At 37.7% G+C, this 24247-nt stretch overlaps 1 protein-coding gene across 5 annotated transcripts in view; it reads left to right on the forward strand.

Moving 5' to 3' along the window:
• The window catches only part of ADGRB3 (adhesion G protein-coupled receptor B3), a 449865-nt gene that overhangs the window by 335365 nt on the left and 90253 nt on the right, over positions 1 to 24247 (forward strand). For all 5 annotated transcript variants that reach the window (XM_042894113.1, XM_042894107.1, XM_042894121.1 and 2 more), the window contains 3 exons: positions 17360 to 17486; positions 19238 to 19341; positions 22070 to 22172. In XM_042894113.1, coding sequence (XP_042750047.1) covers positions 17360 to 17486; positions 19238 to 19341; positions 22070 to 22172 — 334 coding nt within the window. The remainder of the gene's footprint in view (positions 1 to 17359; positions 17487 to 19237; positions 19342 to 22069; positions 22173 to 24247) is intronic.

Below are 24247 nucleotides of genomic sequence, written 5' to 3' on the forward strand. Positions count from 1 at the left end.
TTAACTACACCCCTTGTGAAAAAAAGACCTATTCTTTGTTTTGTACAGCCTAATAATTTCTTATAATACCCTTTGGTCTTGTGTTGCAAGGAAAATCTAGCAATCATTTCTTGTTGATTTTCACCATGACACTCTTATAGATCCTTATCAGATTTCCCTTGACCACCCCTTACCGAGACTGAAAGGTACCTTGTGAAGGCTGTGATGTACCTTTTGTCACCTCATCCCTTCCCCTTGTATTTTTCCTACTTCTACTACATCTCTTTGAGTTAAGGAAGAGATCAGAACTGCATACTGCGTTCAAAATTTGGATATACTATGAACTTTTTTAGAGTGGCAAAATCATATTTTTTGTTTTGCTATTTCTAAATCCCTGCTACAAATTAAGATAACTGAAGAACACATCAGAAGCTTCACATGATATGAATTAAAATACACATTTTCTCTGATGCATAGTCAATAAAAAGATGTTTGCTTACATGTAATTTTACATATCATTTATCTGTCTGAGAGATCAAAATATAGTGCCAGGTTCTTATTTGAGTTACACTGAAGGTATTTCATTGAAGCTGACAGGTCCAATCAATATACATGATGCCCTGACACAAAGTGGATTCTTGACGTTCCCTGGAACGCCTATATGCACTTGCAGTCGTACTCGTAGAATCATAGAATCGCAAGGTTAGAAACGACCTATAAGATCATCTAGTCCAACAGCCTTCTCATTACCACAAGCACTAAGCCATATCTCACAGCTCCTCATCCAGACGCCTCTTGAACACTGCCAGGGATGGCGACTCCACCACCTCTCTGGGCAGCCATTCCAGTGCCTGACCACCCTCTGAGAGAAAAAGTTTTTCCTTATGTCCAACCTAAACCTCCTCTGGTACAACTTGCGGCCATTTCCCTGGGTTATGTTTGCTGCCTGGGAGAAGAGGCCAAACCCCTCTTCACCACAACCTCCCTTCAGGAAGTTGCAGAGTGCAATGAGGTCTCCCCTGAGCCTCCTCTTCTCCATCATTGTGTCTTCACTAGGAGATACATTCTAGCTAATAAGCTTCAGGTACTAAGGAGTCTGTATATAACTCAGATTGAGTAATGTAATCTAAATTAATCGTATTCTTTATTTATTACACTTCTAAAACATTGTGTAGTGTGAGAACATAACAGAATGTAAATTACTTCAACATGTAAAAAGATGCTATTACAGTTTCTGCTTGTAGCAGTGTGTCTGAGTGAAAAGAATGGCATTTCAAATTTGGAATTTTCAGCTTACGCATGCCCCATTTATACAACGAATTGCAGACACACAGACGGAACACTTGCTGTATGCCTTTCATGTCATTATGCTGAAACTGCAGTATTAGCTGAATTAAGTTAACGGCATGAAGCTGGTTCACACTGGATATGGGAAAAAGGTTCTTCACCAGAAAGCAAAGGGCATGGAACAATCTCCCCAGGGCTGTGGTCATGGCTCCCATGGGAATTCTGGGAATCTTTGGACAACATTCTCATAGAGTTTGATTTTGGGCGGTGCTTTGTGGAGCCAGGAGTTGGACTCAGTGATCCTTATGAGTCCCTTCCAATTTGGGATATTCTATGATTTTATATTCCTATGTATGTTTTTAGATACATATATTTTCAGTAGTGTATGTGATACAAAGTTATAAGCCACAAAATATGATATGAGCCCTCTTTTCAGAGACAGAATAAAATAAATATAGCATTTTCTTTTGGACCTAGAAAAAATTTACCTTCTGGCATTCGTTTTGGCTTTGAATCCTAGGGACATCTTACCTTTCTTCCAACTCATATCAAGATTCAGGATGGTGCAGTCCATCTCTGTTTTAAGGCTTTAAGCTGCAAGGTGATGTGTAATGATAGCTGAATATTATTATATTAACATTATTAATTTTGGGACACCTCTCCCATCCTTTTCTATCATACCCAAAGGCTAAGGAGTGCATCATATTCAACAGCACGTAGAAGAAAAAGACATTATAACACTCCCTGCTTTTGCAGAGCATAAAGTGTCAGTGCTAGGGAAGGTTAAGGAACAGATAATCTTGGGAGCCACCAGTTAAAGGTCAACCAGGGGATCAGGCCCAGTCAGCATGGGTTTCCAAAGGTAGATTCTGTTTGACAAACCTGATTTCCTTCTATGACAAGGTGACCTGCTTAGTGGGTGAAGGTAAGGCTGTTGATGTGGTTTATCTGAGCTTCAGGAAAGCCTTTGACAGTGTCCTGTACAACATCCTCATGGAGAAGCTGGCTGCCCATGTTTGGATGGGTGTACGCTCCACCAGGTGAAACACTGTCTGAATGGCCGGGCCCAAAGAGTTGTGGTCAATGCAGTTAAATCCAGGTGGCTGCCAGTCACAAGTGGTGTCCTCCAGGGCTCGGTATGTTTGTTACAAATGTATTTGTCTTTTTCAGTGTAGGTGTACCAGATATACTACACACCACAGTGGCCTACTCTGCAACACATAGTATTATACTATTTAGCATAATCCCTGATAAATAATTTTCAGTGTTTATACATGGCATGGTGCAGACCCTCATTCTTTTTTCAGCACTTCTGAGTGCTATGGGGAGCTTAAGCATCTGATGTCATGTGCTATGTTGCTGCGTGATGCACACTTCCTTCTGGCTTCTCTGCTAGTAAATCCTATGAAAACCAACAATAACAATAATCAAAAACAAAAGCAAACAAACAAAAACATACACATACAAAAAAAACCACCACAACAAACCACAGTTTAAATGTTATCTTCAGTGATTACCAGTATCTGCTGACTTTATTTTAGGTAATACTACCAGTAAATAGATGTGAAGCACTGCTAAAAAGTGTGTTAGTTGACACTATTTTCTGTTTACTAATCGCATTTTATTCTCTTAGTATAGAAATGACACCAATTGGTGTAGGAAATTCTAGAAGCCAGCCACTGTATGTATCTGTTTTCTGTGAGTGCAGAAGTTTTGGTGTAATTTTTCAGTAGCAGACAGTTTTTCATTGAACACATCAACTCAGGAAGATTTAGATGTGCAATAGCTCACGCAAAGGCATTGCAAAGTACCTGCACTCAAAATGTTTTGAATCTGGAAGCCACATTATTACGTCCTAAGGTAATAAGATTTATTGACAGGCAACAGTAACTGTGCTAAGTCCAGTTCACAAAATTCAAGATACACTAAGGAGATTATTGTAAAATCTCCTCTTTCTTTTAAAAACAAAACCTCAATTTTCTAATTTGGTACTTGAATTTACTTTACTCTGTAATCACAGTAGTTGTCCCGCATCTTAGTAAATAAATAAATAGATAGATAGATAGATAGATAGATATAGTTTAAAAAAAAAGATGCATGACTCTTTGTACTGTCATAGGAATTAACCCTGTGATTTACAGAGATGTAATGCAAACCTACATATGTCAACTTTGACAATGCTTTTAATCATATTTTTAAAAAACACTGTAGGAAAGATATGTATTTAGATATTTTATGTTACATTTACTGTCACCTAGGCATGTACAAAGTCACCACACTTGAACTTCTTGCAACAATTCGTTGCATTACCATTTTAATAGTCTCAGGTGTTACATGAGATATTTACCTTCCATTGCAGGTACCTCAATCTTTAATGGGCTTTATCAGACCTCCTTTCCATTCACCACATAAATATGCAAAATTCTAAACCCACAGGATTTTATGACTCTTAAAGTTTTTGTTCACCAAGTCTTCATTCAAGTGTGCTCTGAAGAGCCTTAGCATTACCTTTCAGTAGGTTACATAAACAAGTCATCTCTCTGCCATTCTTCACAGTGGCCTTGACTTAGCAGTAACTTGGGTGTTACATCAAACAGAAACCCATTGAAGCAAACAAACAAACAAACAAACAAAAACCTACACCGTAGTTCTTTTGTTCAATTATTCACACACGTTAGAAGAGACTTAACTCATGTCGTATTTCTGCTTGCAAGATTGGGAACCTTTCAGAAGGAATGACCTAATCTCCAAGCTGTGGGGCATTTTGAAATAAGGAAGCTTCTCACACTACCTTTGTTCATCATTATTCCTACTCTTTACATTAAAGCTGACTGTATGAAGGGAAGATTACAATTTTACGGGGCCAAAGTTAAGGTTTTCAATGAAGAAAGGCTATCCTACTGAAGATATTGAGCATCATCACTATAAATTCTTTGTCGCTTAAAATTGGTTAATTAGTATGTGTTTGATACCAGTTAAGAGCCAACAGCAACCTATATGCATTTCTCCTATTGAGATATTTGTATCAAGTGTATTTTTAATGTTCAGACTGATAACCAATAAAAGATGTGATGAAGGTTCATTCAGGGTGCACACTGACTCACCAGGGACAGAATAAGGAGATTAGCATTACTCTTATTGAAACAAGAGTTGTTAGTTGGCCAGTCAGGTACACAAGATAACATCTGATCTAACAAAGAGACTTCTCCAAGGAATAAAAAAAAAAAAAAAAAAAAAAAAAAAAAAAAAGTACTAATTTTAATTAAGAGGAATGGTGAGATTATCTCCCAAATAAAAAATAATTCATTTGAGGAAAAATATATTAGATCTGTTGAAACTCCTGGGGAGGACTTACAAAACAAGATTGTTTGTAAAAGCCAAGTGTCATACACAAGGCAAAGGACATAACCTGGGTCCCAACATACATGGAAAACAGAACTCTATAAACTGAATGTTTAGAAAATGTTGCAGAGTATCATCTGGATTAAGAAGCAAACATGCTGCTGACATCCTGATGTCAATAGAGTAAATTGTCCATTTTATTTTTTATTCCTTGTGTATTCTATAACATTTTAAACTATTTTCTTGGCTTAAATTCAGTATTTTTTTGAAGAGCATTTAAAGTACAAAGTAATGTATAGAACCTGAGGATCGTCAGGGAGCTTGTAATGCTGTTGTTTTAATGTTCAGACTCCTGAATAATTAAGATGAAGTGGAGCAGGAGCTCGAATGTAGATTCCAAACTCTGTTTTTCTGAAGTACAGCCACAAAGTCCATGCTTTGGTTGACCTCTGAGCCCTGTGCATAGTTCTGTTCATTGAGCACCTGCCTCAACAGGAGTCAGGGTACTCCCAGACCAGAATACACAGTAGTCTGGTGGTTAGGCTATCTGCTGCAAAATATCAATTCAAAATCCTCTGGTAGAGAAGGAAACTGAAACCACTGAATTGCAATGTAAAACAGAGACTCCACTGGGCATTTTGAAATGAAACTGTCTTTAAGCTTTTGAAAAGTAGCATGTACATACCTAGCTCCAAAAGCTCTTGTCTGCATCATCATTATGAACATCATTCCAGTGTCTGACCACTTAACATGTCTCTCCTGATATTCTCTTTATGTGGCTTAATTTTATTCCTACATTATAGTTGGCATCTCTGGAGCCTAATTCAAAACATTGCCAGAGGAGAGCAGACAAGAGGAGAGGATAGGACAGGACAGAATTGAATCAAGTTGCTTGGGTTGGAAGTGACTGTAGAGATCACCTAGTTTCATCCCCTCTGTCAAGGGCAGGATTGGAACACACTGTATCAGCCTGCCCATGACCCCATCCAGCCTTGCCTTTAATCCTTCCAGGGATAGGAAACCCACAGTTTATCTGAGCTAACTGTTCCAGTGCCTCACCACTATCTGAATAAAAAACTTTCACCTAACATCTTCCCTCTTCCAGTTTAAATCCATTCCCTTTGTCCTATCAGTCTACCCATGTAAAAAGTTAGCCTCCCTCCTGTTCATAAACTCCCTTCAAGTACTGGGAGGCCACAGTAAAGTCCCCTGAAGCCTTCTCCTCACGAAGCTAATCAAGTTCAACTCTCTCATAGGAGCTTCATAGGAGCAGTGTTCCAGTCCTCTGGTCATCTTTTTGTTCTTCCTGTGGACCCACTCCAACAGCTCCGCATTTCTTGTGCAGGAGGCACCAGGCCTGGATCCTGTACTCCAAATGGGGCTTTACAGGGCCCGAGTAGATCATCTCCCTCTCACGGTGGGCTACCCCTCTTTTGATTTAGATATAAGGATGCGGTGAGGGACCATGACAAAGGCCTTATTAGATGATATCAGTTGCCCTTCCTTTGTCCACCAATTCTGTCACTCCATCATAGACAGACACCAGATGGTGAGGCATGATCCGTCCCAGATTCAGCACTCAGCATTTTGTCAGCAGGGCAAGGGAGGGGATTTTGCCCCTCTGCTCTGTGCAGTGAGACCCTACTCAAGTACTGCATCCAGATGTGGAGCCCTCAGCACAGCAGAGACATGGGCCTGTTGGAGAATGTCCAGAAAAGGACCACCAAAATTATCCCAGGGATGGAACACCTCTCCTACGAGGTCAGGCTGAGAGAGCTGGGGCTGTTCAGCCTGATGAAGTCTCTGAGTTGATCTGATAGCAGCCTTACAGTATCTAAAGGGGAGCTACAGGAAAGAAGGAGACAAACTCTTTAGCAGGGTCTGTGATGATAGAAAAAAGGGAAATGGTTTCAAGCTCAAAGAGGGTAGATTTAAGTTAGATGTAAGGAAGAAGTATTCTACAGTGAGGGTGGTGAGGCACTGGAACAGATTGCCCAGAGAGGTAGTGGATGCCTTGTCCCTGGAGACTTTCAAGGCAAGGCTGGATCAGGCCCTGGGCAACCTGATCCATCTGTGGTGTTCCTGTTCATTGCAGGGAATTGAACCTCATGGCTTTTCAGGGTCCCTTCCAACTCCAAGGATTCTATGATTCTATGATATCTTCAATTTCTGCATCCAAATCACAGAATCACAGAATCACAGAATCACCCGGGTTGGAAGGGACCTCAAGGATCATGTAGTTCCAACCCCCCTGCCTAGCAGGGCCACCTAACATACACATTTAGATCAGGTTGCCGAGGACCCCGTCCAACCTGGCCTTGAACACATCCAAGGATGGGGCATCCACAACCTCCCTGGGCAGCCCGTTCCAGGGCCTAACCACTCTCCTAGTAAAGAACTTCCCCCTAACATCCAACCTAAATCTTCCCTCCTTCAATCATTGATAAAATCATTGATAAAAATGTTGAAAAGGACTTAAAACTAAGTCCTTGGGAACTATGCTACTGACCTTCCACCAGCCAGACGTAGCTACATTTACTATAACCCTTTGAGTTCTAGCATTGAGCCAGTTCATCACCCAGTGTAGTGTGTAGTTGTTTGTCTCACTGTCGAACAATTTGTCCAGAAAGATGCTGTAAGAAACAATATCAAAGGCCTTACTGAAATCCAGAATGATTACTTCCTCTGCCTTCCCTTCATCCACTAAGCAGGTGATTTTATTGTAGAAGGAGATTAAATTACTAAGACAAGACTTTCCTGTGATGAAACCACAATGAGTATGCCTGATAATAGCTATGTTTTTTTAAGTGCCTTTCAATAATCCCCAAGGATAATTTTCTCCATAACTTTTCCAGGGACTGGAAAAGTTACAGATAGGTCTGTAGTTTCCTGGATCTTCTCTCATGCCTTTTTTATAGTTAGGTATAATATCCATAGAATCATGGAGGGTTTGGGTTCCAACCCTCTGCTATAGTCAGGGACACTTGCCATTAGACCAGGTTGCTCAAAACCCCATCCAACCTGGCCCTGAATGCTTTCAGGGTGGGGAGGAATCCACAGCCTCTCTGGACAACTTGTTCCAGTGTCTCACCACCCCCACAGTACAGAATTTCTTTGTAAAATCTAGTCTAAATCTACCCTTTTCCCATTTAAAGCCATTTCCCCTCATCCTATTGCTATGTGCCTTTGTAAAAAGTCCCTCCTCAGCTTTCCTGCAGGACCCCTTCAGGTACCGAAGGGCCACTGTATAGATATGATCAGTATAGTGGCTCAAATTCAAATGCATACTGGAAACACCATTTCTAAAATGCATTTTAATATTGGTTAGTTTCAGTTGTCAGAGATCTCCCCAGACTCCCACAGCCTTTGCTAAATTGCTGAGAGATATGGAACTATAACATCCGTTAATTCCTACAGCACTCTGTGCAGGTACCATCTGGCCCCAATGACTTATGAACAATGAGCTGATACAGATGTTCCTTTACAATTCCAGTGACCATAGATGGAAAGTCACCGCTCTCAGTGCAGAGCAAACAAGTTCTGCTTTAAGTTTTATCATGTCATCCAATCTCGAATAACATAGGATATTGTAATAATAACAGTGATGGAAGATGAGCCTATGCTACTTCCCTGCCATTAGTATTCAAATTTATTTCTCTCCCTGTTGGTCATACCTGACCTTGAAGCTTGAAATAATTATACATCTGTACTTTATTACTAATCTTTTCATTTTTAAGAAACATTAAAGATAGCTACTACCCTGATCTAGGATTTGACATTCTTAATTTTCAGGAGAAACTTCTGAGCCCCTAATGTTTTCAAGCCCTTGGCAATATGCAGATCACAATGTACCTTTTTGCTTGGAGTACCTGTGAATAATAGTAGTGTGAAAGATCTCACAGGTTCATCATTGAAAAATTACCAGATAGCAATGTTTCCTTACATCACCATAAATATACACTAATATTTTTATAATCTGAACGTATGAATATGAATGACTCTACTGATTTGGGGGAAAATGAAAGCTAATAAATCATTTGTTGAGCAATATATATGTATATATATTTGCTACTAAATACCTGATAATATTATCTTAAAAATTAATATGGTCAAAATTGAGAGATTTTCTTCATATTCAGAATGTTTTTACACTCAATACTGAAAACTTTGAGAATATGTATTTTAACATAACAAGTGTCTACATGATTTTTTTGCCCCAAGTGACAAAATCTGTCATACTACAACTTAAATGAAGAGACTTATCTCTAAATATGCTCCGAGTTAAGCAGTACATGCTTTCATAATGTAACATGATTCTTCTTGTCTTGGTCATCCACTATATCTCCCTGCAATAATAAATGAACTTAGCAAAATTGTATTCAAATGAAAGACAAAATTAAACTAACAATTGACACTGAGTAAATGAAACATCAACAAAAAGGAAAGGAGACAGCAATTTACTATGAAATTTGTACTAGAGTTGATAAGTATGCTTCAATTCTTATGGCTTTTATGAAAATAGGACACATCCCTCTGTTGCTTCCTGTAGTTTATACAAAATACAATATTGTGGAAGGAAATTTTCTCATCTGTTCCATTCACCCTGCGAGTCCATTGGCAAAGAAGTCATACTTCTCATAAATCCTTAGCAGATAAAGACATGCTTTGGTAGCGCGAACACAGTAGGAATGCCCAGTATTTACTTCTGTGCTTTATCTGAGAGGGCATCTACAGAGTCAGAGATGAAGCTATGGATAAAAATTCATTTCCCTTGTTGTTTTTTTTTTTTTTTGGATGTACTATCATTCATCTCATCAGATTTTCTATACAATCTGGGGAAAAGAGGGAGAATGCTTTAGCTCAAATTAGCATTGATGATATTCCTAGAAACAAACAAACAAGCAAAAACAATGACAACTACAAAAAACACAAAAGCAGTGTAGAATGGCTTTGTCCAGTATCTTATAAAAATGTGCATAAGTGCTGTAAGTCCACATTATAGTGGTAGTTCAGAATACCATTATAGAGAACTATGCAGTAGGAGGCATGAAACTCCCAGTATTTATTTCATACTATTTTCATCACAATATTCCTTTAGAATTTCCTTTCTTTTTACACTTTGAAACACTTATAGTATGCTAATGTCAAGAAGAGTATTGATGGCAGTACAGATTATGTGCACTTTTCTCTAGATTATGCCCTAAACTGCATGGACAGAAAGTGTAGAAAGAAAAATAAAATATTGATCCAAGCATTAATACTCACTTCCATATCTTTCCTTTGGATGAATCATTGGTTTAGTAGTCAAACTGACAACCAAAGGAATTTTTGTTTTCTTCCCTTAGATCTTATTATGAGTTGGAGATTATTAGAAAGTTAATGTAACAATCCATGTAATAACTACAACTGCTATCTTGTAAAACGTATTTTTTATGGCTTAGTACCTCATCTAATTTTAATCACACTGGACTAAAACTTGATTTCCAGCCCAGATGCACATTCATTTTACAATAACAACAATAATAACACTAACAACAACAACGATAATAATAATAATAACAATCAGATAGCATTTGTTTTTTATATATGAAAATAAAAATGAAAATAAAATTTTCAAGAATTTCCACTTTCTTTGAAAAAAAAAGAGAAAAGAAAAAAAGAAAAAAAGCACACCTACAATTGCAAAGATGTTGTTGTGGAAAAATAAATAATTCAATACCTTACTTGGAAAGGTGCCCTTGTTCTTTTGGTAATTGAACTCCCTATAGTGTTTTGGTTGGACATTCAACTGCAAAATATCTGTCACCTAGTTTTTTCTTTTGATATCTTGCAAATTCAGAGAGAATTCTGGGGTCACTTTTCATATTTTAGACATGTAGTCATAAAACAGTTATTTTAGTACATTCTATTATTTTTCATTTTCATTATTTCATGCATTATTTTTTTCTAACTTGTATAGGGTAAAAAAAAAATTGTTAATTATAGTAACAACTTCAGGCTAAACAACAGTTTGGTAAACTACAGTTTTTATGTGTTACATTATTATGCAAAGGGTTTGCATTCATCTTTTTTGTTGCTGGTAGTGTGTTTGGGTTGGTTTGTTTGTCTATTCATTAGGAACAACTGTGGAGATAAACCAGATGTTGCCATATACTACTGCAGGAACAAGATAAACCACAGCAGAAATTATGTATACTAAGGGTTAGGTTATGCTTCGGACATATGGACATGCACAATTTGAAAAGAGAGTCCTGCAGTTCGACTCTCCATCAGCTTCCCTGATGTTTTAAGTCCAGGTGTAAAGAAGTAAACAGGTCTTGAAAGAACTTTATCTTCACTAATATACCATCTTGCACATCTGAACAAGCACAATAATGATAATCTGCTTTTCAGAAGGGCCATAAGAGTATTGTCTATCATTTACCAGGTGAAAAAAAAAAAATATCGTCCACATTTTCTCCTTTCTTCTCATAATTGTTTGTCACATTTGTCTATTCATCAATTGTAATAGAAGTGGAATATCAAAATCTCTTCCTAAAGGAAAAACAGCACCAATTTGAATAGAAAAAAAATGTACAGTAATGCACACACTGAAGAAGTTGGGAGAATTAAGGTTACCTCAGGAGAGCTGATGTTATAATTTCCTAATGTTCATGTAGTCTGCTTTCTATCCTGTTATTTAAGTAGAATCATAGAGTCATGGAATCATAGAATGGCCTGGGTTGAGAAGGACCATAATGATCATCCAGCTTCAACCCCCCTGCAATGTGCGGGGTTGCCAGCCACTAGGCCGGGCAGCCCAGAGCTACATTCAGCCAGGCCTTGAATGCCTCCAGGGATGGGGCATCCACAACCACCTTGGGCAACCTGTTCCAGTGTGTCACCACTCTCTGTATGAAAAACTTCCTCCTAATATCTAACCTAAATTTCCCGTCTCAGTTTAAAACTATTCCCCCCTTGTCCTATCAGTTTCCACCTTTGTAAACAGCTGTTCCCCCTTCTGTTTATATGCTCCCTTCAAGTACTGGACGGCCTCAGTGAGGTCTTCCCGGAACCTGCTCTTCTCCAAGCTAAACAAGCCCAGTTCCCTCAACCTTTCCTCATAGGAGAGGTGCTCCAGCCCTCTGATCATCTTAGTGGCCTTCCTCTGCACCCACTCCAAGAGCTCTGTGTCCTTCTTATGCTGGGGACCCCAGGCCTGGACATAGTACTTCAGACGGGGCCTCACAAGAGCTGAGTAGAGGGGGACAATCACATCCATCTCCCTGCTGGCCAACTCTTTTTTAATGCAGACCAGAACAGTTGGCCTTCCGGGCTGCAAGCACACACTGCTGGCTCATGTCTAGCTTCTCGTCCACCAGGACCCCCAAATCCTTCTCTGCAGGACTGCTCTCAAGGAGGTCTTCCCTGAGTTTGTATAAGTACCTGGGATTACCCCAACCCAAGTGCAGCACCTCATTAAGTTTTCATGGGCCCACTTCTCCAGCCTGTCCAGGTCCTTCTGTATGGCTTCCCTTCTTTCCAATGTACCGTCTGCACTGCTCAGCTTGGTGTCATCCACAAACTTCCTGAGGATGCACTGTATGCTATCATCTATGTCACTGACAAATATGTTAAAGAGCACCCAAGACTGACCCCTGAGGGACACCACTTGTGATTAGCCTCCACCCTGACACAGAACCACTGATCGCAATCCTTTGGCTGTGTCCAGCCAACCAATTCCTAATCCATATAAGAGTCCATCCTTCAAATATATTCCTCTCCAGTTTAGAGAGAAGGATGTGGTGAGGGACAATGTCAAAGGCAGAAGTCCAAGTAGAATGACATCCACCACCCTTCCCCAACTATTCAAGCTGTCACTCCATCATATAAGGCCACCAGATTGGTCAGGCAAGATCTGCCCATGGTGAAGCCATGCTGGCTGTCTCAAATCACCTCTTTGTCTCATACGTGCCTTAACATAGCTTCTGCTCCATGATCTTTCCACGCACAGATGTGAGGCTCACCGGGAGCTCACCTGTAGTTCCCCAGGTCTTCCTTTCTCACTTTCTTAAAAATAGGAGTAATGTTTACCTTTTTCCAGTCACCGGGGACTTCACAGTCGTGATTTTTCAAATATGATGGAGAGTGGCTTGGCAACCTCATCAGCTGTCTCTTTCAGAACCCTAGGATGGATATAATCCAGCCCCATGGATTTATACATGTTCAGTTTCATGAGCAGGATTTGGACTTGTTCCACCGTTACAGTGGGACAGAAGCCACTCCCCACACCCTCACCTAGAGGCTCATGGTCCTGGCAGACACGGGAAGCCTGACCACCTGTGAAGACTGAGGCACAGCACTCATTGAGTAGCTCAGGTTTTTCTATGTCTGAGGAAGCCAGCTCCCCGTTACCTTTAATCAGAGGGGGAACACTCTCCTTGGCCTGTCTCCTTCAGCCTATGTACCTATAGAACCACTTCTTGTTATCTTTCACATGCCTCACCAAGTTCAGCTCCATCCGCGCCTTCGCTTTCTTAATCCTATCTCTATTCACATGGACAACAGCCCTGTATTCCTCCCAGGATACACAACCATGCTTCCACTTTATGTACATTTCCCTCTTGTCTCTCATTTTAAGCTGCAGGTCCTTGCACTGCCACGATGGTTGTCTGCCTCTTCTGTTCAACTTCTGCTGCTTGAGATAGATGGTGTATATTATTTGCTTAAGCCCTTTACTGAATGGTTTTAACAGGGGTGCCATAGTTGATTTTCAGTCACAACTAAGTTAAAGTAGACAGAACAGTGCAATTAGTAAGACATGTATATTACTATTTTTAACAAAATATGTGAATAATAAGAAAACAAACATGACATGAGACTAAGAAAAATACTGCAGAATAAGGGAAGCATGGCTGCTAGCATATTAAATGTGGGTTGATCAGCAGTCTTTGTCAGATTGACAGATATGGCTGTGAAGTATTTGGGTCTTTTATTCTAAAAAAATGCTCATATCCTATAAGCTGCATTTCCCTTTCAATATCTGAGACAGTCATAACATTGTTTACAGTAGTGAGAATCATATATGCCATGCAGTATTGCATAATACAGTATTAGTAAAAATGACATTACTTCTACTGTATCACATTCAATCAGAATGTTTTTTCTGTACATCATTTGGCCATTTTTTTTATTGCACAGTATCTACCCAGTTCCTAATCAGAACTGCAAAGTTTACATTAAACTCTGACAGAGTTTTTTTACACATAGAGAAAAGACACTGGCATTTCTCTAACTGTAAGACTTCTCTGAGAAGGACATTCTTATCTAGAAATTTTTGAGGTTTTTTTTTTTTTTTTTTTTTTTTGCGGGGGGGAGAGATTATGCCATGTTAGCCATGGACGTGTGAGGCTGGTTTACATACTTTGATGTTTTTTTCGTTTCCCTTTTTTTCTCCACTATTACATCTGCCTAAACTGCAGAATGACATAGGATCTGCAATGGTGAATATGCTTCTTGGGAATTCCTCTGCTTATATCATGGGAATTCTGCCAGATTGATTAAATCATCCGCAACTCTGTGGAAAAGTATAAAATTGCCAATAATGGCCATGAATCTACATCTATATTTGCTACCTATTTTCAATTTGATAATTTTCCTTTATATAAATAGAACATGTGTTAATAGTACCTGTCACTTCTTTATAGCTTTCTGTATAACAAGAAAGATCCACAGGAATAATAGGTGCCCGTTTGCATATTCATATAACCCCAAACACTAGACATATATTCAAAGAAAGTCACGCCAAAAAGGAATGAATTTTCTAAATATGGATTCGATTCTGACAAGCCCAGGAAGTCTGTTTTACAAGAGGCACAGATGATCATGGATGAAATACTTGACTAAAAAGTGTAGCATTGAGATTTATGAATATAGTATAACTTTTTAAAATCCATTTTCATTCAAATTTCATCTGAATTCCACTCCTTATTTACTTTATACCTAAAAAAAAATACTGATTTTATATCAGCAGGTCAAAATGTTCAACATCTCTGAGTAAATAATCACACACTTACAGTTCTGCAGGCATGAGCATCATGAAACAAATTACAGTTACACTTTTCCACTGGATCATACTCATTATTCCATCTCCTTCATGGACTTCGTAACAATATGCTCAGTTTCTGTCAGCCATCCTTTCAACTGGCTACATATATAAATTAGATTTTTTTTTCAACTGCATTAGTTACAAATAGAGCTATATCATTTAATCACTGAATTTTCATTTGTTACTTTTTGAATTATAATGTTGCTGGGAAGAAAGAAAAAGAAAAAAAGAAAAAAAAAAGAAAAACAGAAGAAGATGAAGATTGTAATGCAGGAAATGTCAATATTAGCCTGCCTCTGCTCCTAACGTGTCACTGAATATCTTATTGTTAAGTTTAATTAGACCACTTTCTTCATTCCAGTGTTTTTGAAAAATCCATTCCAATTTTCAATAATGTTCAAGTAATTTTGCAGAATACAAGGTGTATTTGTAATTTCTGATAATATAGTAGTACAGCAAACTGGTCAGCTAATGTGTGAATGAAATTTTATGTTTGCATGAGCAGCTTGAATAACTGAATGAGTCCTTCTGAACATGGTGGACTGCCCATGATTAATACTAATTTAAATACAATTATAATTGTAACAGATGTTTTGTTTTAAATTAAACTGATCTCTGTGGCTGTCTACCTTTTATAATTAGGTCTTGTCTAAGTCTCTGCATTGGACACCACCTGCAAGGATTTAGTGCTAACTGGATGCATTGTGTTTTCCAGCATAGGGTGAATTCAGTATATGAAATCTTGTTCTCAGAATGAATAATACCATCCTTTTGTTTTAAAAACATGCCAATTTCTCTTAAGCTATCGTTCTTTAATATTTAATCAGTACAGATAAATGCATCTCATTTAGCCTTGACTATATCACAAGATAAGAGAAAGTTAATAAAATAAATTAGTTAGTTTATCCAGAAGACAGTGCTTCAGAATATAGAATATGTAACTACATATTTCAAAGTGGATATTGATTTATCATGTGGCTCTCCAAAAGGCGCTATTGTGGAGGAACACTAATAGACAGTGGCTTGAAGAATTTGTGATGTTCTCTCAATTGTTTCATTCAGTTACTGTTTGTTTTATATATTAGAGGATACTGTTCTGAAGACAATAGCAGGTAAGGGTTACATCTATTGTGTGTTCAAAAGCTAGTGATGTACAGTGTTGAAGTGGACTGGCGCGAACTGCATTCTGAGAGTGGACTTGGGATAACAGATTGCTTTTGCATGAGGACTCTTGGTATTTAGAGCCACTCATAAGGGTGGGTTATTGAGGCACAAGGGGTGAAACAAGAGTGAACCCAGTGATTGAAAATTATTGTTTCCCAATTTTGTTTCTTCCACCATCATTTTTTGTGGTTTCAAGTCATTTAGTGACCTGAGGTGATATTGACAGGAATTGACAGCGCACACGCTGCTGCTGGCAGCAGAGTCCTGCAGTTGCTCCCTGGACACGAAGACGGGGAAACAAGAAGAAAGAAACCCAATTGGTGTTCTCTAAACATAACATATGTAAAGATAATAGGTTTGATTTAGTTGAAACCAACCTCTTTTTCCTGTAGTAATGATTTCCCTCCCCTTTCCATTGCAGTTCAGGAAAAAAAGCAGGAATGATTTTTTTGCCTCTCCCTCTCTCCTTGTCCGCACAAAGAAAACGTGGGTTGATACCATTTTTATTGTTCTGCTGGGGTGGGTTTCAGACCTCGCATTAGCATATTGAATGGCTAATTGAATTCGGGGACCGTGTTAATCATCTTGCTTTCTTCAGGGCAGGTCGGTGAAAAGTGCCAGCAAATGATCTCTTTGACTTGGGGTTAGTGTGTTGCTGCCACCCCAAGAAAAAGAAATCACGAAGAGGGAGGGAGCTTGGGAAAGGCGAGTTGACTGAGTGATGTCTGGAGGGCGAACTCGTGTGTCTCTTTGGTGATGTTGTGTGCTGCTGTACTGAAATCCACCCCTCTGCTGGAGCTAAGGCAAGAGTTGGAGGCATCTGATGCTGCCGTTTCCAGGGTGAAATTTCCAAGGCTGATCACTAAAAACAACTAAAAAAAAAAAAAAAAAAAAAAAAATCCTCAGCAAAAATAAGCATCAGAACAGAAGATCCGGCATCTCCCAGTCCAACTGGCATAACCCAGACAGGCGTTTGAGAACCATCTGCCTTTAAACTATCCACGCACACAAGGAAAAATAAATACACATAGAGAAAACAAAAAGAGACTACAAGTAACGACCACCACTTTTTTTTTTTTTCTTTTTTAAATAAAAGAGCCAGAAAAAGAGCTAGTAAAGGGAAGGAAAAAAAAAAAAAGGGGGGGGGGGGGGGAGAGTGTGAGGGAGAAAGCCTCCCCCTCTTCCCCCAATGAGTTTTTCGCAGTGCTCTGCTGAGGCTCGGAGGTGGCTGGCAGCGCAGGGGGCGGCTGCTGCCGCGGCTGGCGGGGCTCCGCGCAGCGCAACGCGCCGGGCCGTCAGCACCACGGCTTCGGACAGCTCCGCGCCTCCCGCTCCGCGCCCGGCGTGGGGCCGGTCCTGCCCCACGCGAAGTGCCTCGCTCTGTCCGGGGCTGCGCGGCGCTCCTCGCGGCTCAGCTGCATTGTCTTCTCACGGAATCAGCCGTCAGGCGTAATTATCCCCATTTTTTTTTCCCCCCTTCTCTCTCTCTCTCCTTTGCAGGAACGACTCTTTGGGAACCTGGTCCACCCAGGGATGTAAAACTGTGCTTACCGATGCATCCCATACGAAATGCTTATGTGATCGTCTCTCTACCTTCGCCATTTTGGCTCAGCAACCTAGAGAAATAGTAAGTAACGAAGGGGGGAATGAAGCCCGTTCTAATGCAAAAGGAATAGTGCGGGGGGGGGGAGAGTGGGGGAAAGGGGGAGAAAAGGGGGGAGGGGAGGGGGGGGCTGGTCGAGCTTTCCTCTCAGGTATATTTCAGGCGTTGCATTGAGGAATTGTTTAATATTCCAGGTAGGCTAATGTTGTTAGTCTCCCGGTGTACACAGTGTTTCAGAGAAACAAATTCCAGATTCTGTGATATAACTATATCCTGGTGAAATTTTCATGCTCTTAAACTCTATGTGGTAGTTGTTTTTTGTTTTGTTTTGTTTTGTTTTTTGTGGTGGTTTTTTTTTTGGGGTTTTTTTTTTTTTCAGAAAAAGCCTTCTAATTGTGATGCAAATGTGTTGAAAACTTTTGTATTGAACAATTATCAACTTAACAAGCTTTTTAAAGGTTGCAAGCCTTTCCAGGGGAATGTATAGGGAGGCTTTATTATTGCTCTTAGGAAAATCCTAGATACTGTAGTTAGACAGATTGCATATCTGCATTGGACATTTTCAGCAGAGATTTTCAATGTGCTCTTTGATACAATGTAAGAAAAACAATCAAGATTTCATGTAAAAGAGTGAACATGAAGGATATCAGCAGACTATTACTGAATGTAAAATACAGCTAGAAACAAATATTTGTGAAGTTACCATGTAAAGACTTAATTTCATTTTCTTGGTTTAGAAACACATGATCAGACTCTTTAATAGCAAAGTAGATCAGCTTGGAACAAAGTGTCTGAAATAAAATGTTACTTTCTGACTGAGATTTGGCCTAAAAGTATATCAGCCTTATCTCTCATTTGGGTGATGAAAGATATCTTGATAAAATCTAATTTGCCATACCTCCCTGAGGCTTTAAACAGAATTTTTGTGAATCAGGCACTGAATCCTTTCAAACTTTTAGGTATATATTTTTTTCCCTTTTCATTAGCAAAGACCATATGTATTACAGAATATGAACACCTACACAGGGAGGGAAAACCTTGCCTTGTATCTGACAATAGTAGCTTTCTTCATAGAAGGAAAAGCTACTTTCGTTTCAAGGTCATTTATTTATTTTTCTGTTTTATTAATAAACAGATTTCAAACTAATTAATTCTAAATTTGAAATACTTATGATACTGTTGTTGTAGGCATCTTGCCATTCTTTCCATATGATTAGAGGCCCAAGGAAATGAACTGTGCAAGAACAGTAGATCGAAGTCAAAGTTATTAAAACTCAGAAAGTTTGATAATTCTGCAATAAACATTAACCAATTTCTTGGAAAAATTAGTGAAAGATCTTTAATATACTACTATTATAAAACCAACCTTTTTATTTAATACTCAATTCCAAACATTGTTTCTCAAGGTAATTTTTTAAAATTAATTTTAACTGGGGAATATTTTAAAGTTGTGTTCATGTCATAGTTTCTTATCACATTGTAATGTTACTACCATCTTTATTTCTCAAAATATTATGCAGGTATTCTAAGCTATTTTAAAGCTCAAAGCTCAAAGGCCTCAAGGATTGTATCAATAATTAAAGATATCTCAGATTTATGTATGAATCAGTTTTGGAATTAAGTTTATTTCTGTTTCATATATAACATTACTGAAACTATCTCTGATACTGTCTGATTTTATAATATTTACTTTATTGCTTTTTTTTTGTATTTTGACCTGTTGTTTTAATTGGTGGAGATTGGTTTCCTTCATGGTTATCTGTTGTAACCTACAGATCATGGAATCATCTGGTACACCCTCAGTAACCTTAATAGTAGGCAGTGGTCTTTCATGTTTGGCCTTGGTCACCCTAGCAGTTGTCTATGCAGCACTATGGAGGTATGTAATGTATTAACAAAGTTAAACATGAATACATACTTGTATTTAGTTGATTTAAAGTTTAAAGAGACCATTAGATTAAGCATTTATTATTTAGGGGAAAAAATGTATTTTTTCATTGCTAAGTCTATTGATGTGATTGATTAGTTTTCCTCTCTTGGCCTACTAGCAGTGGTACAGCCAACTCATCTTTCTCCTCTTTAATATGAATGATATTGCTTTTTTGGTGAAGTATTCATAGCACTAATGAATACTTTACTTGGTTTTCTGTGTGGTGTATTTCATATAAGAAAGTAAAGTAGTCTCAAATAGTGTGCTGGTACTGTCCAATAATGGACTTTCTTCCTATTCTAAGTTTAATACATGAAAGTATTGTCTGAAATGCGCAATAGATAGTCATGGAGAAAATAATATGTGGTGTGATTAATTTTGAGATCTGTGATAAGGAACATGACATGTTAATGTGGAAAGTGAGAGGAAATGGCATATAAAGTAGAAGTATATATTTTTTTAAAAAGTGAACATGGATTTTCATTTAACTTCTTCCACAGTAAAAGAAAAAATTCTTTGTAAGAAAAGAAAAACAGGGAGAAAATGGTAATTTTTAGAAAATGGTAATTTTTTAGAGAAATGTAAAATCAACAAGTATGGTTTTGCTTCTAGAAGCAGTTTGATAATTCTATACCATTTTTGTCTTTCCCTTTCTTATGGAGCCTCAGAAATTCACAAGATTAGACAGATATATAATAAATGTAGACTATCTAGTCACATAAGATATAATAAGTATAAGAATTTAAAATTCCTGTCTGTCAAAGCTAAGAATATTTCTGAAAGGGTATTTCTAAAGAATTTTAGTGTTATTTTTGCACTCTCTGATATATTTAGCACTTGGAAAGAAATACTGTCATGCTCAGTGGAACTGGTCTTCTCCATTGTCTAACTTCCAAGCTGAGAAAAAAATGTAACGTACTGTGAAGAACTTAACATGGGTTCTGTATCCCTCTGGCTGAAAAGTCTGATAAATCTTGGTCGTCTATCACTGAGATATTCCAAAAATATTATGATTACTGAGTGGCTGTCATTTGCATCATTACAATTTGCACTGAACAAGTGTCTTGAAAGCATGTAGTAACCACATGTACAGAGAGGATAGCTGAGATGTATATATAATCTATTATTAACTATTACAAATCTGCAGGTGAGAAGAAAGTTGAAATTTTGACCCCATGCTTATGTATTTATATTTGGAATATCTTCCTTTTTTTTTACCTTCCTTTCCTCTGTAATGAAGAGCTAAAACTGGTGCATTAATAGAGAAATTAAACTCTTCCTAGCTTAAGTCAGTTCTCTGAGCTTCTCATTGCATTGTATTTACCCAACTGCTAAGACCTTTTATAGGCCACAGATACTCAGTGTTGGAGTCTGGCTCAGGTGAATCAATAGTTAACAGGTTGAAAAGTAACAGCATACTGACAGTGTAGACAAAGGCACTAGACTTTCTGTATTTGTTTTCAAATTCAAACCTAGCCTTAACAGCACTATTCTATTTTTAGGAAGAAAAAAGAAAAGTGAATTGTAGTATCAGGGTTGTTTTTTCTTCTTATCTAAAAAGAAAGTAATGGTGTATTATTTAAATTGTAGTTGAGCAGAAAGGACTGTGATCTATTACATACCCAGTGGTCAACATCTGTTATGGGGGCAGCATCCCTTATTATGACCTCAGAGTCTCAGCTACTGGCATACAGATTGGGAGTAGAAAGCAATATTATTGAAAATTTACAGTATAGATCATTAAATATATTAACTTGTGGCTTGGTCTTCAGATAAATTGAGCATCCTTAACTTCCACTTACTTTAACAGTGAACATCTACTCTGTTAGTGACTCTGATACCAGGTCAGTAAGGTACATCAGTTGAAACCATCATCATTCTATTTCTGTGCTCAAACGTATAAAAAGCTGTGCACAGAAAAATGAGAACATTTGCATCTTGTGAGGAAGTAGGTAAGAGCATTTGTAGTTTTTCATCGTGAGTGTACTTGTAAAATGAGTATAATAAGTTGGCAAGAAAGTGTCTGTTGCTCACTGTTATAATTTAATCTTTCCAAACAAGCATTTTTTGTATTAGATTTTATGAAGATGAAGATCTTATAATATTATTTGTATATACATAGGAGAATATGTATATTCTCTATACAAATTATTTTGTAAAGGTGGTGTAACTTCAAGATTAATGTTATCATTATAACAATAATACCTTTCAATATACATTGCTATATTATCTTCAACTAATCTGAATCTTAGTTATGCATGTGTATCAGATCTTCTGTTCATGTAAATCACCCTGTGCTTCTGAAGTTAGCTTTGAGACTGGTTGATGCAAGCTGTGGGTATTCCCAGGCATAATGAGGGAGAGTGAAAAGAAACATGAATATATCCAAGCCCATTATTATCAGCATGATGTTGGAAAACTGTTGTCATAATTTTGAAAAGAAGCATTGACAGAAACTTTTTTAAAATATACAAAGAAACTAAGAGGGACTGTGTATGAAAATATCATAGCTCCTATGTCTGAAATGTAATGGTTCACTGATACTCTGAGCAAGAGAAGACATCAGAGAGTGCCTCTCTATATCATTTCTAAGAATTGCATTAAAGCTTTGTGTGATTTAGTAGTGGCTTTCATTTTAAAAAAGTTGTATCCTCTCTTTTTTTTTTAATTTGAACAGATACATCAGATCTGAAAGGTCAATAATTCTAATCAATTTCTGCCTGTCTATTATCTCATCAAATATCCTTATCCTGGTTGGACAAACTCAGACACATAACAAGGTATGATAGATTCTGTTACATTTGCACTCAAGTGCAATAATAATAATAATAATAAATAATAATACTTCTATTTTATTTGTGTTTTGCTTAAAGTAATTGCATTTATTTAGTCCTTCACTCATAGGAGTTTGCATTTTTGGTAGGCTACTAACAGAGGGAAAATATTTACTGTGTTTCATCGTTATTTTTTCCCCTCCAAAAATCCCTTTCGGTATTGTTCCCTCTGGATAAGCTGTGCTCTCCGTGGTGGACTTGTATGTTTTCTAACTAAATTTCAAAGCAGAAAGTTCAAAGACTCAACATCAAAAGCACAAATTCGGATTCATTATAATAGTTGTAATAGGATTGTGCTACAGTTTTTTTTTGGTTTTTTTTTTTTTTTGTCTTTTTATTAACACGCTGGTACTCGAAAGGCAAGTGGAAATTACTTAGAAGTTAGAGTACTACTCTTGAAAAGTGCACAGACATCGTAACAAGCTATAGAACTGTTAGATCTCTGACTGATGTAGCTATAAGAAAGTAACAACCCTGCATATCTTATTTAGTGATAGACTGCTGATTTATTAGTAATCTGTTCTCAGACTTTCTGAACACAGAAATAATTTGCCTTGTTCCTGCAGAGCAAGGCTGTGTTAGTGTTTGGAGGAGCCACTCAGTGCCTACTGATGTTGGGCAGTGACAACAAAAGATTGTTTAAAATTAACTGCAGCTACCTGATAGCTTGGAATATAAAATAGAACATAACTGGCAGATAGGTGTGTAGGCAATAGAGTGGTGTTGAAGTTTGCAGTGAGCAAAAACCTGTGAAGTAATTCTTAAACTCAGTGTTTTATACTGTATAATGCACTGCTCGTGTTGATTTTTTCCCAATCCAATGAAATCCCTTCATCGTTCTGCTGAAATTACAATTTTTATTTAATCTACAATTAACCGTTTATTAATTTTAGATGAGTTCTTAGAAATTTAGCTGACAGAACGATCATAAGCTCAATAGGAGTTACATTGCTGTACTTTGAAAAACATATCCAAAACCAAAAATTATCATTTCCAATACAAAACTTAACATAATCATTGAAATTAAGATATTAATATATTCTAAATTTTGAAATTTTGTAGAGGTGCAAGCAAAAAAAATATGATTTTGTAGAAGGAAACCATGAGATTCTCAAAGACTTTGTTCAGTGGAAAAAAGTTGGACATCTGCAGGTGACTTTAGAATGCCAGTAACAGTGGAAGGCAGAAGAAAGATATAACCTCTCTGGAATTTCCACACTAACTTGCACAGTCACACATAGTATGTTATTATCAATTTCAAGGTTCTATTGCCATTGTGGAAATGAGGTTTGAGTGCACTAGAATGACTGTATTTGAGAACGTGTTCCTGAGGTATGATGGCAGATTTACTCCAATGCTTTACACTGGGAATACTGAACTGAACATCTTTTTTTATGAATCTTAATGTCTTTGACCTCCCTCACTTCTGCTTGCTGAAATCCTAAAAATGAAGAGATTATGTTGACTTCTTTTTGGGAACTGCCAATCCTAAGAATAGAAATGTGCGGAGAAAATTATTGACAGAAAAAACAACGTCACGTGGTTTTTGAATATACAGACTGAAAAAATGATTCTAAAATACCACTGTTTACTTAGCTTGTCTTCTTTCTGAATCCATGTCTTGCTCTTGATACATTTACCACCAGGGAGCTTCTAGACAGGGAGTACATCTGATGGATCAAAGGAAGAATATGTTTTTTATATTGAAGATATTCCTTGTTACGCATCAAAAGTCTTTTTTTCACCAGGTCCAGTGACCTGTGAATTTATTTACCTCCAAGAGAGGAACTGTGAGTGTACCATCAACAAAATGGCCAGCTAAAGCTAGTGTTTAGCAAAGGCTTAGTCAAATTAAAGCAATCAGACCTGAGTATAACTTCACTACGTTTGCAAATAAGGATATGTTTTGGCATGATATGTTTTTCAGTACAAGTTCTAGAATCTTTACTTTTAGTGCTCATATACCACCATAAGAAGTCAGTATTTGATTTTTAGTCTTTTGGTATAGATTACAATACTGA

This window comes from Lagopus leucura, unplaced genomic scaffold, assembly GCF_019238085.1.
Source record: "Lagopus leucura isolate 7727_CA_CO unplaced genomic scaffold, USGS_WTPT01 Super-Scaffold_73, whole genome shotgun sequence".
Classification (NCBI taxonomy): Eukaryota; Metazoa; Chordata; class Aves; order Galliformes; family Phasianidae; genus Lagopus; species Lagopus leucura.